This window comes from Aquarana catesbeiana, linkage group LG03 (assembly GCF_042186555.1).
Source record: "Aquarana catesbeiana isolate 2022-GZ linkage group LG03, ASM4218655v1, whole genome shotgun sequence".
In the NCBI taxonomy this organism is placed as follows: Eukaryota; Metazoa; Chordata; class Amphibia; order Anura; family Ranidae; genus Aquarana; species Aquarana catesbeiana.
This window is the reverse complement of record NC_133326.1, coordinates 21,383,657-21,396,433: the sequence shown is the minus strand read 5'-3', so window position 1 is coordinate 21,396,433 and position 12,777 is coordinate 21,383,657. Positions and strand designations below refer to the sequence as shown.

The window sequence follows — 12,777 nt, the reverse complement described above, 5'->3', positions numbered from 1 at the left end:
GAAGGTGGCCTGGTCTGATGAATCACATTTTCTTTTACAACATGTGGATTGACGGGTTTGAGTGTGTCGTTTATCTGGGGAAGAGATAGCACCAGGAAGCACTATAGGAAGAAGGCAAGCCAGTGCAGGGGTCTCCAAACTTTCTAAACAAAGGGCCAGTTTACTGTTCTTCTGACATTGAGGGGACCAGACTGGGGTCACTTACAGTAGAAATGCCCTGGCATCAATGGAAGTAATCAGTGCCCCATCACTGGTATTATTGGGAGGAATATTGTCTCATCATGGGTATCGGGGGAAGGAATAGCGGCCCATCATTGGTGTTAGTGGGAAGAATGATGCCCTACTGGACCTACTCAATATTAGGTGGATGGCCATAGTGTTAAGGCTGATCGGTGTATGTTACATGCAAAAAAAGCAACTCTTATACAAGATTGTGGATAAACATCTAGAATGCACATGTTATCCATTTACTAGCTTAGTAATTCAGCATCCCTGCGAAGTGACACTTTGATAAATCATTATATATATAAGAAATACCAGTCACACCATGATGCGTTAACCCCTTCACTGCTGACTAGCATGCTTAACAAAGTGGAGCTCCTACTGACCCATCTATTGTACATGTCGTCTAATATTTTCCAGCCCACAAAGTGCTGTAGACCCTTTTAGGCAACATAGATGTCAAACATAATTAACAATAATGGTGTAATTCTCTGTTGAAGAAAGGTTATGGCAGCCCTCAAAGACATATGCAAAGGCTTATCAGAGACCCCTCTGCATGGGACATTCCTTACCTACACCCTGGCCGGGCGCCAGACCCCAGACCCTATACAATGAGTTTGCAGAGCTCGTAACAGCACTTTACAATTTGGAGATAATTGACGATACAATATTGGATAGGGTCATTATGGCACAGCACATTTTCCCCCCATTGTTTTCACCATTTAATTATCCCCACACTCCCTCTTTGCAGCTATGACGCCTGTGGGATAAAACAGTTTTCCGTAACTTAAAGTTACAATCTAAGGGTGATGTTGCCTACTACAATTATTATGTGCCTGCAGCAGGAAGGTGTTAAGCTTTTTTCACAAGGATGGAAACCATAGGATGAGTCCCAAAGAAACACCAACCAAACACCAAGCAGAAGTGCCTTTGTGGCACTGTGGCTCTTACATGTGAAACACTTGGGGGCTGTCTTTGCCTTTGTCATGACACATGTGGAAACCTTCTTACAATGACTACTGTTGACTGAGGAACACAGATAGGTCATGAAGTGACAGTTTAACATGTAGAATCGTCTAAAGGCACAGCAATGCTAAGGTTACGCCCATATGAATTTCTACTGAGAAATTAAAGAAACAGAAGAGAGTGTAAAATTTGGACCTCTTGTCTCCATGACTCCAAGGCAAACATTGACTTTCATACAGGATGTGCTGTACTGCATGGTAGGCATGGAGGCAGAAGACCCACCAACACATAAACGCAGACACTTTTTGGTGTGATACTCTCTTTTCTCTCATCTCATTTTTTAATCATGATAGAAAAGAGGATTTACAAAGCAACACGCCACTCTACATGATCACTAATACCAACAATAATCATGGCAATGCTGAAACCACTCTCAACCAACTTTCTCCTATAAAAATATTGATGCAATCGGGACAACCTAACAACACCAATTTTTATTGTTTCTCAGGTTAGTAAAACAGTTTGAGAGAATTTGCCCTTATTTTCCAATCAGAGCTGGTTTAAAGTATTTAAAATTGCCTGAAAATTGATGGGCTGTACATGATCAGAATGCTAATTGCCGAGAGTAATAAATCAAGGTTCAAAAATGAAAAAGTATCTAACTTCTATGAAAGTAAGTGCAATTTGAGACTTATTTGTATAGATTAGGTATGTTTACAACGTATATGTTTTGGTTTTCCATGAAATTAAAAAAAATATATATCTATGGCTGCAGTACAGACATGAATATGTTTACAATGTATCCGCTTTCTGTATAAAAGACCAAAATGTTGTACAGCTGTGGCCAGTATTCTACTCCTGATGGCCACAGTCCAGCCCCCCCTAAAGTCTGGACTGGCCCTTTGTTTAGAATGTTTGGAGACCCCTGATGTAGAACAACCAAGCAGTGAACTTGCAAGAGCTTATAAAAACTATGAGGAGACTGAAAATGATTTTCTCTCCTGTCAAGTATTTACACAGAAGAATCTCTGCAAGAATACAATAACTCTACTTCGACTGCAAAAAACCCATTACATTCTTGGAAGCCAAGTTACAGGTAGTTCATGAGGTATCACAACTGTATGAGACTACATCCTGACACTCTACTTACTCCAAACACTAAGAAATCCTCCAGATCACTAAGGTACCACTCATAATAATTATCAAACATCTAAACACCAGGTATTGGCTACCCCCACCTCCAGTAAGGAGTACCAGCCACAACAAGCCCTGAAAGAACTAATACACCGAACCTCGCCAAGAACAGGACAACCAAAGACAAACTTAATACAGGCCTCATGAAATTCGACAATTGCCTGGAGAACTACAGAAGCAGGAGAGCCATATTCAATTCTGTAGTCCAGGACCTTAGCATCCCACCTATGCAAAAACTTGAATTGCTACTCAAGTTGGTTAGGCTCTCAGTCATCGGACTGTGTTAATAGACTTAAAACTGCTCATAACCATGAACCAGACAAGGGCGTTAATATTGCATAGGGAAGATTAGAGAACTTTCCTTATTTAAAAGGTTACAGAACTTTCCTAGATTGTCCAACAGAGACAACTAGAAGCTCCAGGAACTGAGTGATCTTCTTGCGCCTGAAATTGCCAATGAGGATCCACATCTAACAGGTCTCAGTTTCCTACACATGGTGTAAACCCAGTTGTAGCAATATTGCCTTAATGGTCCCAGAAAAACAGGCAACAGTGGGTGCAAGATATAAGGAGGAACATCAAGTCTCCTTTACACCTCTCTCCTCTTTTTCAAAGTTTTCGAAGTTAAAAACAATCCAAGCTTCTCAGTTATCGAGTCAAGCACTCCTAGCCTTCCAACTACAAGAAGAGAAAGACTCCACAGTAAATACAGAGATTCTAGAAAGGTCTTCTTTAGAAAGATGGGGGTTACACCCACTACAGCTGCAAGCGTGAAGAAAGATGAAAAGCCCCAAACTCCTATAGTGTCATTCAGAACACACCATGTCCTCTTAGAAAGTGTTGTGTGTTCAAGGGAAACTCTGGATTACCTTTGCTCACTTTTTCAACTCACATATATTAAACCTAAATAGAACTGTAGGCAGATAATGTGTCTGACCATCAAAAAGACCTAATGCATATAGGACTGATCGAAAACAGCAAATCACCTGAGTACATTTTTTGTGTATACATACAAGTCCAAACCAACCTGTGTCAACCCCACACATACAGTCATGGCCAAAAACATTGGCACCCCTAATTTCTGTCAGATCATCCACCACTTCACCCAAACTGTTGCAGTTACAAATGTTTAGGCATTCTCATGTTTATTTCTTTTGTTTGTATTAGTATGACACAAAAAGTGGAGAAACAAAAAGCCAAATCTGACATTTCACGCAAAACTCCAAAAAATGGACTGGCCAAAATTATTGGCACCCTTAATTTAATATTTGGTAGCACACCCCTTTGAAAAAATAACTGAAATCAATCGCTTCCTGTAACCATCAATGAGTTTCTTACACCTCTCCACTGGAATTTTGGACCACTCCTCTTTCGCCAACTTCTCCACGTCTCTCAGATTGGAAGGGTTCCTTTTCCCAACTGCTGTTTTGGGATCTCTCCACGGGTGTTCTATGGGATTTAGATCTGGACTCATTGCTGGCCAGTAAAGGACTTTCCAGTGCTTTGTCTTAAACCATTTCTGGGTACTTTTTGACATGTGCTTAGGGTCATTGTATTGCTGTAAGACCCATGACCTCTGACAGAGACCCAGCTTTCTGACACTGGGCCCTACCATTGCACCCCAGAATTCTTTGGTAGTCTTCCGATTTCATAATGTCATGCACATGGTCAAGACATCCAGTGCCTAAAGTAGCAAAGCAACCCCAAAACATCAGTGAACCTCCACCATGTTTGAGTGTAGGGACTGTATTCTTTTCTTTAAAGGCCTTAGTTCTTTTTCTGAAAAGGGGCTTTACCAAAAAGCTGTAATTTTGTTTCGTCTGTCCATATTACATTCTCCCAAAAGGATTTTGGTGTTCTTGGGTAAGTTTTGGCAAACTCTTTGATCATTTTTTTTTGCGTCCACATCCAGGGAGATTAGCTGCAGCTCCATGGGCTGAAAAACATCCCGACAATGTTGTGCACAGTGGAAACAGAAACATGAAGATCACTGGCGATGGACTTGTAACCTTGAGATTGTCCATGTTTTTCCACAATTTTTGTTCTCAAATCCTCAGACAATTTGTTGCTGCTCTCTCTCTTCTCCATGCTCCGTGCGGCACACAGAAAGGTTGAGTAAATTTTTCACCATTTTAACTGGTTGCCAGTGTGATCCCTATATTGTCAGCACCCGTTAATTGATATAGACGAGTTTCATTGCAAATTACAGGAGCATCACAAACTTGGAATGCAATTATTTCTCACAAATTTTAAGAAGGTGCCAATAATTTTCTCCAGTCCATTTTTGGAGTTTTGCATGTAATAAGTCAGATTTGGCTTTTTGTTTCTCCGCTCTTTTGTGTCATACCAATACAAACAAAAGAAATAAACATGAGAATGCCTAAACATTTGTAATTGCAACAATTTTCTGGCCTAAGTGGTGCATTATCTGACAGAAATGCAGGGATGCCAATATTTTTGGCCATGACTGTATGTGTAATGAACTCCTTGCAGGGGCTCTCCTCCTCTCTACTATGCAATGCACTCACTTCAGTCTATAGCTGTATAATTACATAAAAAAATGAAAGTCAAACAGCGAATGTGATATCCCCTTATTTTAGCAACAAGTGGACATAATCCTTAATCTTAATAAAGCAATACAGGTACACAGATTTTAGAGGTGGCATCAAAATGAAATACAGTGGAACCTTGGATTACGAGCATAATCCGTTCCAAGAGAATGCTTGTAATCCAAAGCACTTGCATATCAAATCGAGTTTCCCCATAGAAGTCAATGGAAATGAAGATAATTCGTTCTACATTGACTTCTATTACATGCAAGAACGCCAGAGGTGGGGGGCGCCTGAGAGCCTCGGAAATACTCGGGGACAGCTCGGCTGAACTCGAAAAGCCTTGGAAACTGAGTATTTCTGGGTGTTTTAGTCAGAGTATTTCCGAATGGCTTCGCAGCGTTCCGAGTGTCACCGGCGCCCCCGCACCCCTGGCCAAATGCGGTACTGCACACCCCATTAGCTTGAATTCTGTTCGTTTTGCGAGACAACACTCGCAAACCGAGTCAGAATAAAAAAAAATAAGTTGCTCATCTTTCAAAACGCGCGTTAACCGCGTTACTCGTAAACCAAGGTTCCAGTGTATTAGTGTGTTGCTCAGCATGGTGACATGGTGTCACGCTAACTCGGTATTAACTTGACCTGGATCACTGCAAAAATCACCAAAGCAAAAAAAAAAAAAATGTAAGAATCTTCAAATTCTTAGAAAATAAAAATAGATATTTTGTTTAAATGTAGCAGTAACCATATTTGAAGAAGGTGGAATGTAAAGGCACAATTCTACAAGGCAACAAGATGCATCATATGAACTTTCACTGCCCTAATAGAAATATTTCCAATACTGGGAACATTTGACTGGCTTGTCTAAGTGATTCTCAAATAAAAAAAGGCATTTATTACACTCGGATTATTTTATACAAGGGCAATGCTTATGGGATTAAGAATTACTGGTGTTAGTTTAGTGACCCTTTTAAAATCATCTGCTTATACAGCAGCTGGAACACATTCCCTGTAAACAATTGCCGTAGAAGGCTTTTGTGTACCGCACATCACACCCGGAGTACAGAGACTGGAGGCCAATGCATATCATCTAACTCTACTTACTCACCCATCCCCTTGGAGTGGTTAAAGTCTCCTTTCACCACTTTGCAGGTTTTGCCATCACCGTTACAAACGCCGCATCGGTCTTCCTTGGCAGAAGAACCAATTATTCCATCGCAACCAATTTTCTAAAATTAGAATAAAGACAATTATAGACATGAATTGATTTAAGAAAGTCATCATGAAAGACACTGAAACAAATATCAAACTAACATGATTTGAAGCATTTGCCTCCTCTCCACCACTGTGCAAATTGGGCTTTTTTAAAAAATTTTTATTAAGTAACCTCTGCCCCCCCCCCCCCCAATGCATGTCATTCGCCTGGACAAATTCCGTGCACTTTGCCTGCTATGCCTCCTGGAATATGTATATTATATATACCAGGAACCGTGATCCTTCATTGAGAAAGGAGGAGGGGGGCGGGCCTAGTGGCGTGTTAATGGGAGAGCGGCCAGCTGAACCCAGAAGTGCTGGAAGCTTCCCGATGACATCATGCAGGAAGATGGCAGTAGGGGGCAGAAGAAAAGCAGATCACAGCAGGACAAAGCTGGATACGCTGGGCGGGTGAGCACCCCAACTGTGCAGGACCTAGAACCAGGTAAGCAGGGGTGAAGATCTGATTTAAAGCCATAATTTGCAAGGTTGGTTGGCGGTCATTCCTCCAGCCTAGAGGATGGTGGCATAACTAGTAGAGGTGGAATCCTTTCGCTACATGTGAGATTCTATTGGATTGTTTACATGCTGTATTTTACTTCAGTAAATGTGAGTGTATTTTAAGCTGGGGTGGCGAGGTTCTGTCCATCTAACATCTTGGGTACTGCACTACTAGAAGCACTTTTGATTTTTTATGTCTATCAGAAACCATGAAATCAGATCGAGACAGTAGTAAAGTTAAATCACACTTGTTTAATAATAAAAGTAAAAAGAACAAACATAGTCAAAACATAGCCAAAGTTCAGTAACCAGAACGGATAGTCAGCCAAGCCAGAAGTCAGGGATCAAAGTAGTGGAACAGCAAGCAGGATCCGGAGCCAGAAGCGATGTCAGCAAAGCCAGTCTTTAAAAAGGGACGCAGAAGATGTTTCTTGTGATGTTGACCAAGACAAAGGCAGAGCTTCTCTGGACTGGACGGCTTAAGTAGGCAGGACTGACGAGCAGGATATCAACAACAGCTGAGTAACTGTGGAGAGAGATAGGAGCTGGCAATTAGCCAACAGCTGAGCGGCCATCTCAGAGAAGGAAGGGCTGAGCCCAGCCCTGACAATGACACTTTGGAACTGCTGGAGAGCAATGTGGAGCCATATTTGAAGTAGCCATATTCGAAGGATATTGCACTTAGTGCAGAGCTTGTCTGACCCCAGGAACTGCTGACGACTGTTGTGGTGCCTTACCGAAAGGAGAATTGCACTGTGTGTGGGGTGTGTTTGACCTAGAGCTGGGCGATTTTCTCCAAAAAAAATTGCGATTTTTTTAAAAAAAAAAAAACTCGATTCACGATTCGAATCAAGTTTTTTTCCTTGATGGACACCGCGCCGGTCCCGAGGAGCTGCGGGCGGGAGTTTTTAGGCAAGGCCGCGGCTTCGGCCTAGTCCGCTAGGCCGCCGCGGCCTTGCCTAAAAACACCTGCTCCTCCGGACCGGTGCGGTGTCAGCGCCGGTCCTGGTGAAAAAAAAAAATCCAAAATATCTGCGATTTGCTGAAAATTTGAATAGATTTGACCTCTCAACTCGATTCAAGATTCAAATTGATTTTTTTCCCCAGCCCTAGTTTGACCCCCTGCAGGGTCTAACAAGAAGGTGAGCCTGCATTGCACTCGGTGACGGGAACACATAATACAGAGTGGTGTGGAGTTATTGTAAAGCACTTTGGAGTTGGAAAAGCTTTATATGCACCTTGTATAAGAAGAATCCCATATCACAATTTTATGTCACTTTTGGACTTTATTTGAACTGTGCACACTCTATGAACTTTAACGGTATTGCCACTTTCACATACATGTTGGCTTACTATATTTAATTTGTTATAGCAGGGGCGCTATCACATTTAATTATTCATTACAAAAAAAGGTAGTTCTTTTGTAAATGACCGGATAAAGCAAGCTAGACCTTGGAAAGGAGATGCTGTCTGTGCTGTCTATGTAGTCTTTCCTTTGTATGCGAGGTGGAAAGTAGAGAAAAGAAGGGTCTAAATCCCAAACTATGGTACAGTATTTGGTTTTCCACCATATTTGAAGATCACCAGCATGCCATCCAATCTGTTTAGGTATGTAGTTAAATACAGATTCGAAGAGTCAGCTGGAGTCCGATTAACAATCCTTCTCAGCAGTTTATTTGGTAAAAGAGAAGTGATCTGGGATATCCAAACAAACCCAACAGAACACCAACGCATTCAGCTGAAGTCTAAAGCCTCGTACGCACGATCAGATTGTTGGCCAACAAAGCGTCAGACTTTTGTCCGAAGGGCGTGTGCCAGGAACTTGTCTTGCATACAAACGGTACACAATTGTCGGCCAGAAAACACGGACGTAGTGACGTACCACGTGCAACCTTCAGCTCTTGAGCGCCACCCTTTGGGCACCTTCTGCTAATGTCGTGTTTGGTGAGCATCGATTCCGAGCATGCGTGATAGTACTTTGGACTTTTGTGTGACGGACTTGTGTACACACGATAGGAAAACCTGACAACAGACCGTTGTCCGGCAAAAATTTACTAGCCTGCCATCCAACATTTGTTGGCGGAAAGTTGGACAACAATTGTCTGATGGAGCGTACAGTCTGTCATCACACAATTCCCTGCCGAAAATCTGATCGTGTATGGGAGGCTTTAGTCATAGCTACTACGAAAGTACTGTGAAGGATTGTTATCCGACCCCAGGTCTCTCTTTGAATTTATGCTTATTATTATTTTTTTTTTTAAGGTACTTATATAGCGCAGTCAATTTATGCAGCACTTTTACATATACATTGTACATTCACATCGGTCCCTACCCTCAAGGAGCTTACAATCTAAAGTCCCCAACTCACATTCATATACTAGGGCCAATTTAGACAGAAGCCAATTAACCTACCAGCATATCTTTGGAGTGTGGGAGGAAACCGGAGTACCCGGAGGAATCCAACGCAGGCACAGGGAGAACATGCAAATTCCAGGCAGGTAGTGTCGTGGTTGGGATTCGAACCACTGGTAGGCAAGAGTGCTACCCACTACACCACTGTGCTTAATCACTTAGCGACTGCCACATGTACATCTACTGTGGCAGGGCGACCTCTGTGTGCTGAATCATGTATCTGGTATGTGATCAGTGCTTCCGGGGTAAGGCGTGGCCCGGTTGTGCTATGATTTGTTACAGCACAAGCCGATCAGCAGGTCCCAGCCAATGATTGATCACTGGGACCCGCTGATCAGCTCCATCATTCACAGAAGAGAGCTTTGTGTTGTAGACAACACAGAGCTCTGTACACTGACAGGCGACCTTGCTGTTTTTTTTATTCCCTGCAAAGCAGCAAGATCGCTTAGTAAAAACAGCACATATTACACACAGTTAGGCACACAGTTAACCTCTTGATCGCCCCTAGACGTTAACAACTTCCCAGCTAGTGTCATTAGTACAGTGACAGTGTATAGTATTAGCACTGATCACTGTATTAGTGTCACTGGTGATGTCAGCGTATCCCCCAGCCAGCGTCAGTTAGTGTCAGATTGTTCGCCGCACTATCACAGTCCGACTATAAGTGGCTAGAGAAAGAAATCTCCCCTCAGAAAAATTGGGACTTTTTAGGCTCAAGGAATGTGCAAAAGGTCAGGAATAATAGTATTCAATATATTAGGGGTTATTTACGAAAGGCAAATCCACTTTGCACTACAAGTGCAAAGTGCACTTGAAATTGCACCGAATGTGCACTTGGAAGAAAAAAAAAAAAAAAGGATACATATCGGCTTAAACTGAGAAAAAAAATTGCTTTTTTAACAAAAAAAAATTGGGCCTATTACAGCAAAAAGTACAAAATAGTGTTTTTATCAAAAATTGTCGCTTTTTTGTTCATAGCGCAAAAAATAAAAAACGCAGAGGTGATCAAATACCATCAATCCTTTTTGGATTAATAATTGATATACGGGATTTTGAAATTGTATTCTTGATACTTTGGGTTCTGTGTGTATAATGCCTTGTAGTGTTTTGTTTGTTAAGAAATTTAATAAAAAGATTTAATAAACACAGGTCCAGATGATAGTTGATGCGTTTAGCACCGTTAATGGCGCTTAATCATACCTGCTGGAGCACCGATCGCAACCTGAGTTTTATACACTCAAATAGATGGTCACCTGACCAATCGTATCTAATCCAGATCGCGATCAGCTGTGGTCCAGCAGAACCTCACACACATGTAACATATGACCATCTATTTAGAGTGTATAAAACTCAGGTTGTGATCGGTGGTCCAGCAGCTATGATTAAGCACCATTAACGGTGCGAAACGCGTCAGCTATCATCTGGACCTGTGTTTCTGATTGATGCATGCATCAAGTTTTATCTATTTAATAAAGGCGTTATTTTGGAGTGCGGCCATCCTACTTCCAATTGTTTGCCATACCGGGGCTTAGAACCGGAGATTGCCACAGTCAAGGTCAGCAGGACTGGGGGGGGTTGGGGGGTGAGGAGGGGGACCTGTGTAAGTTAACCTTACAGATTTTTTTTGTAAAGGTAAACTTACACTTTAAAGGATAAGTTTGCTTTTTGGAGCATGTTACACATTACAGCTTGCATTCAGGGTGTAACATGCTCCAGCACCAGTTCCCTCACCCTTTGATCCCCCCTTTCCCCGCAACAATGGGGAATGGGGGGGGGTTCCTCTCCCCCACTGCCGCATTTGAAAACAGTGCTGCTGCTCCACCCACACAGCTGCATCATTCATTCACAGAAATTAGTGAATGACAAAACTACAAGTCCCTTCTTCCACCGCAGCAGACGACTTGTAGTTCTCAATTGACTGCGAGGGTGCTGATGAGCGTCCTCCTAAGCCAGCGATTCTCAAACTGTACGCCACGGCACCCTAGCGTGCCGCGTGACATTTGCAGGTGTGCCGTGGGAGTTTTGAAAAATATTTCAAATTGCTACCATTTTGAAATCTTGACCATATTGCAAAGTTAAATGGCAAATCAATGTCACAAAAGTTAAAAAAGTAACATAAAATAATCTCCGTCAGCCTGTCATTCATTGGTTCCTTTCCTAACGCGAGACTGTGCAAGAAATAATAAATGCACATTCCTTTGCCTGCAAAAATATGTGCATTTATGATTTCTTGCAGAAAGGTTAATTTAGCCTTTAACCTCCTTGGCGGTTTTCCCGAGTGTGGCTCGGGGTTAAATTTCAGTACCATTAGAGCCCTTTCACACTGGGGCGGTTTGCAGGCGTTATTGCGCTAAAAATACCGCCTGCAAACCGACCCAAAACAGCCTCTACTGTTTGTTCAGTGTGAGAGCCCGAGGGCTTTCACACTGAAGCGGTGCGCTGGCAGGAGAAGAAAAAAACTCCTGCAAGCCGCATCTTTGGAGCGGCGAAGGAGCGGTGTATTCACCGCTCCTAAACTGCTCCTGCCCATTGAAATCAATGGGGCAGCGCTGCTATACCGCGGCTATAGCCGCGCTATGCGAGCGGTTTTAACCCTTTTTCGGCCGCCAGCGGGGTTAAAACCCCACCGCTAGCGGCCGAATACCGCCGCAAAAACGACGGTAAAGCAGCGCTAAAAATAGCGCTGTTATACCGCCGACGCCCCCACCGCCCCAGTGTGAAAGCAGCCTTAACGGTGACCCCCGACACTCCGGATTGCATTACAGGATCCTGGTGCAGTGTACTTACCTTGTCCCCAGGATCCTGTGATGTCCCCCCGCTGTGTCTGCTGGCTCTGTCCTCTGCCCGATGCCTCTGTAATGCCAGGCTCTGTTCCCTGCGAGCGTTGCGACGCACGGGGGCGGAGCCCGGCGGCAAATTCAAAAAGTACAAAATTCATAACACATACAGTACACTGTAATCTTACAGATTACAGTACTGTATGAAATCATTTCACATCCCTTTTGTCCCCAGTGCTTTGTCCAATGCCCTGCATGCAGTTTTATATTATATATACTGTTCTCCCTGCCTGGAAACTTGAGAATGTCCATGGCAATTAAAAAGTGTCCCTTTACGTCAAAAGTGGTTTTAGACCAGCTAGAAAACAGCGAGAGTAAATTAGAACACGGAATTGAGCGATAGTGAATCGTGGGGAAATTAATTTTATTATTATTATTTTTTATAATTATAGTTATTTATTATATTATCATTTATGATTTTGTGTTTCAAACTTTATCATACCCGGGATATCAACTAGACTTTTGTTTGGACAGATCTAAGTGTGTTATTGCTAAGAAATACAGGCCTGCACTATAAAACGCCAAATTTCTTTGCAAAACAATTGTACCGCTTTGAGACGCAGAAATCTGATATAATCATACCGCCAGGGTGGTCAAAGGATCTGCTACTGATAGCTTGGAGCCAGATACCCCAGCATACCTTCTAGCTGTATATAAGTATATACCGTCAGCACAAAATAGTACAGATAAGCAATAAAATGCAGCTGAACACTAAAAGATCTTTCACATAATCCAAAAAGCAATGATATACAGATTAGTGCATTGCATATCAGGGCTCAATAAAACATATAAAATGTGATAAAAAGTCCATAAAAATCCAAAGGAAAAACAGAAGGTGGACC

At 42.4% G+C, this 12,777-nt stretch overlaps 1 protein-coding gene across 2 annotated transcripts in view; it reads right to left on the bottom strand.

Moving 5' to 3' along the window:
- The window catches only part of ADAMTS17 (ADAM metallopeptidase with thrombospondin type 1 motif 17), a 407,931-nt gene that overhangs the window by 86,714 nt on the left and 308,440 nt on the right, over positions 1–12,777 (bottom strand). The window contains exons 15-16 of one of the 2 annotated variants that reach the window (XM_073618375.1): positions 6,040–6,160; positions 1,174–1,248 (exon numbers count right to left, since the gene is read on the bottom strand). In XM_073618375.1, the coding sequence (XP_073474476.1) occupies positions 1,174–1,248; positions 6,040–6,160 (196 nt within the window). The remainder of the gene's footprint in view (positions 1–1,173; positions 1,249–6,039; positions 6,161–12,777) is intronic. The other variant, XM_073618376.1, reaches the window with a different exon arrangement.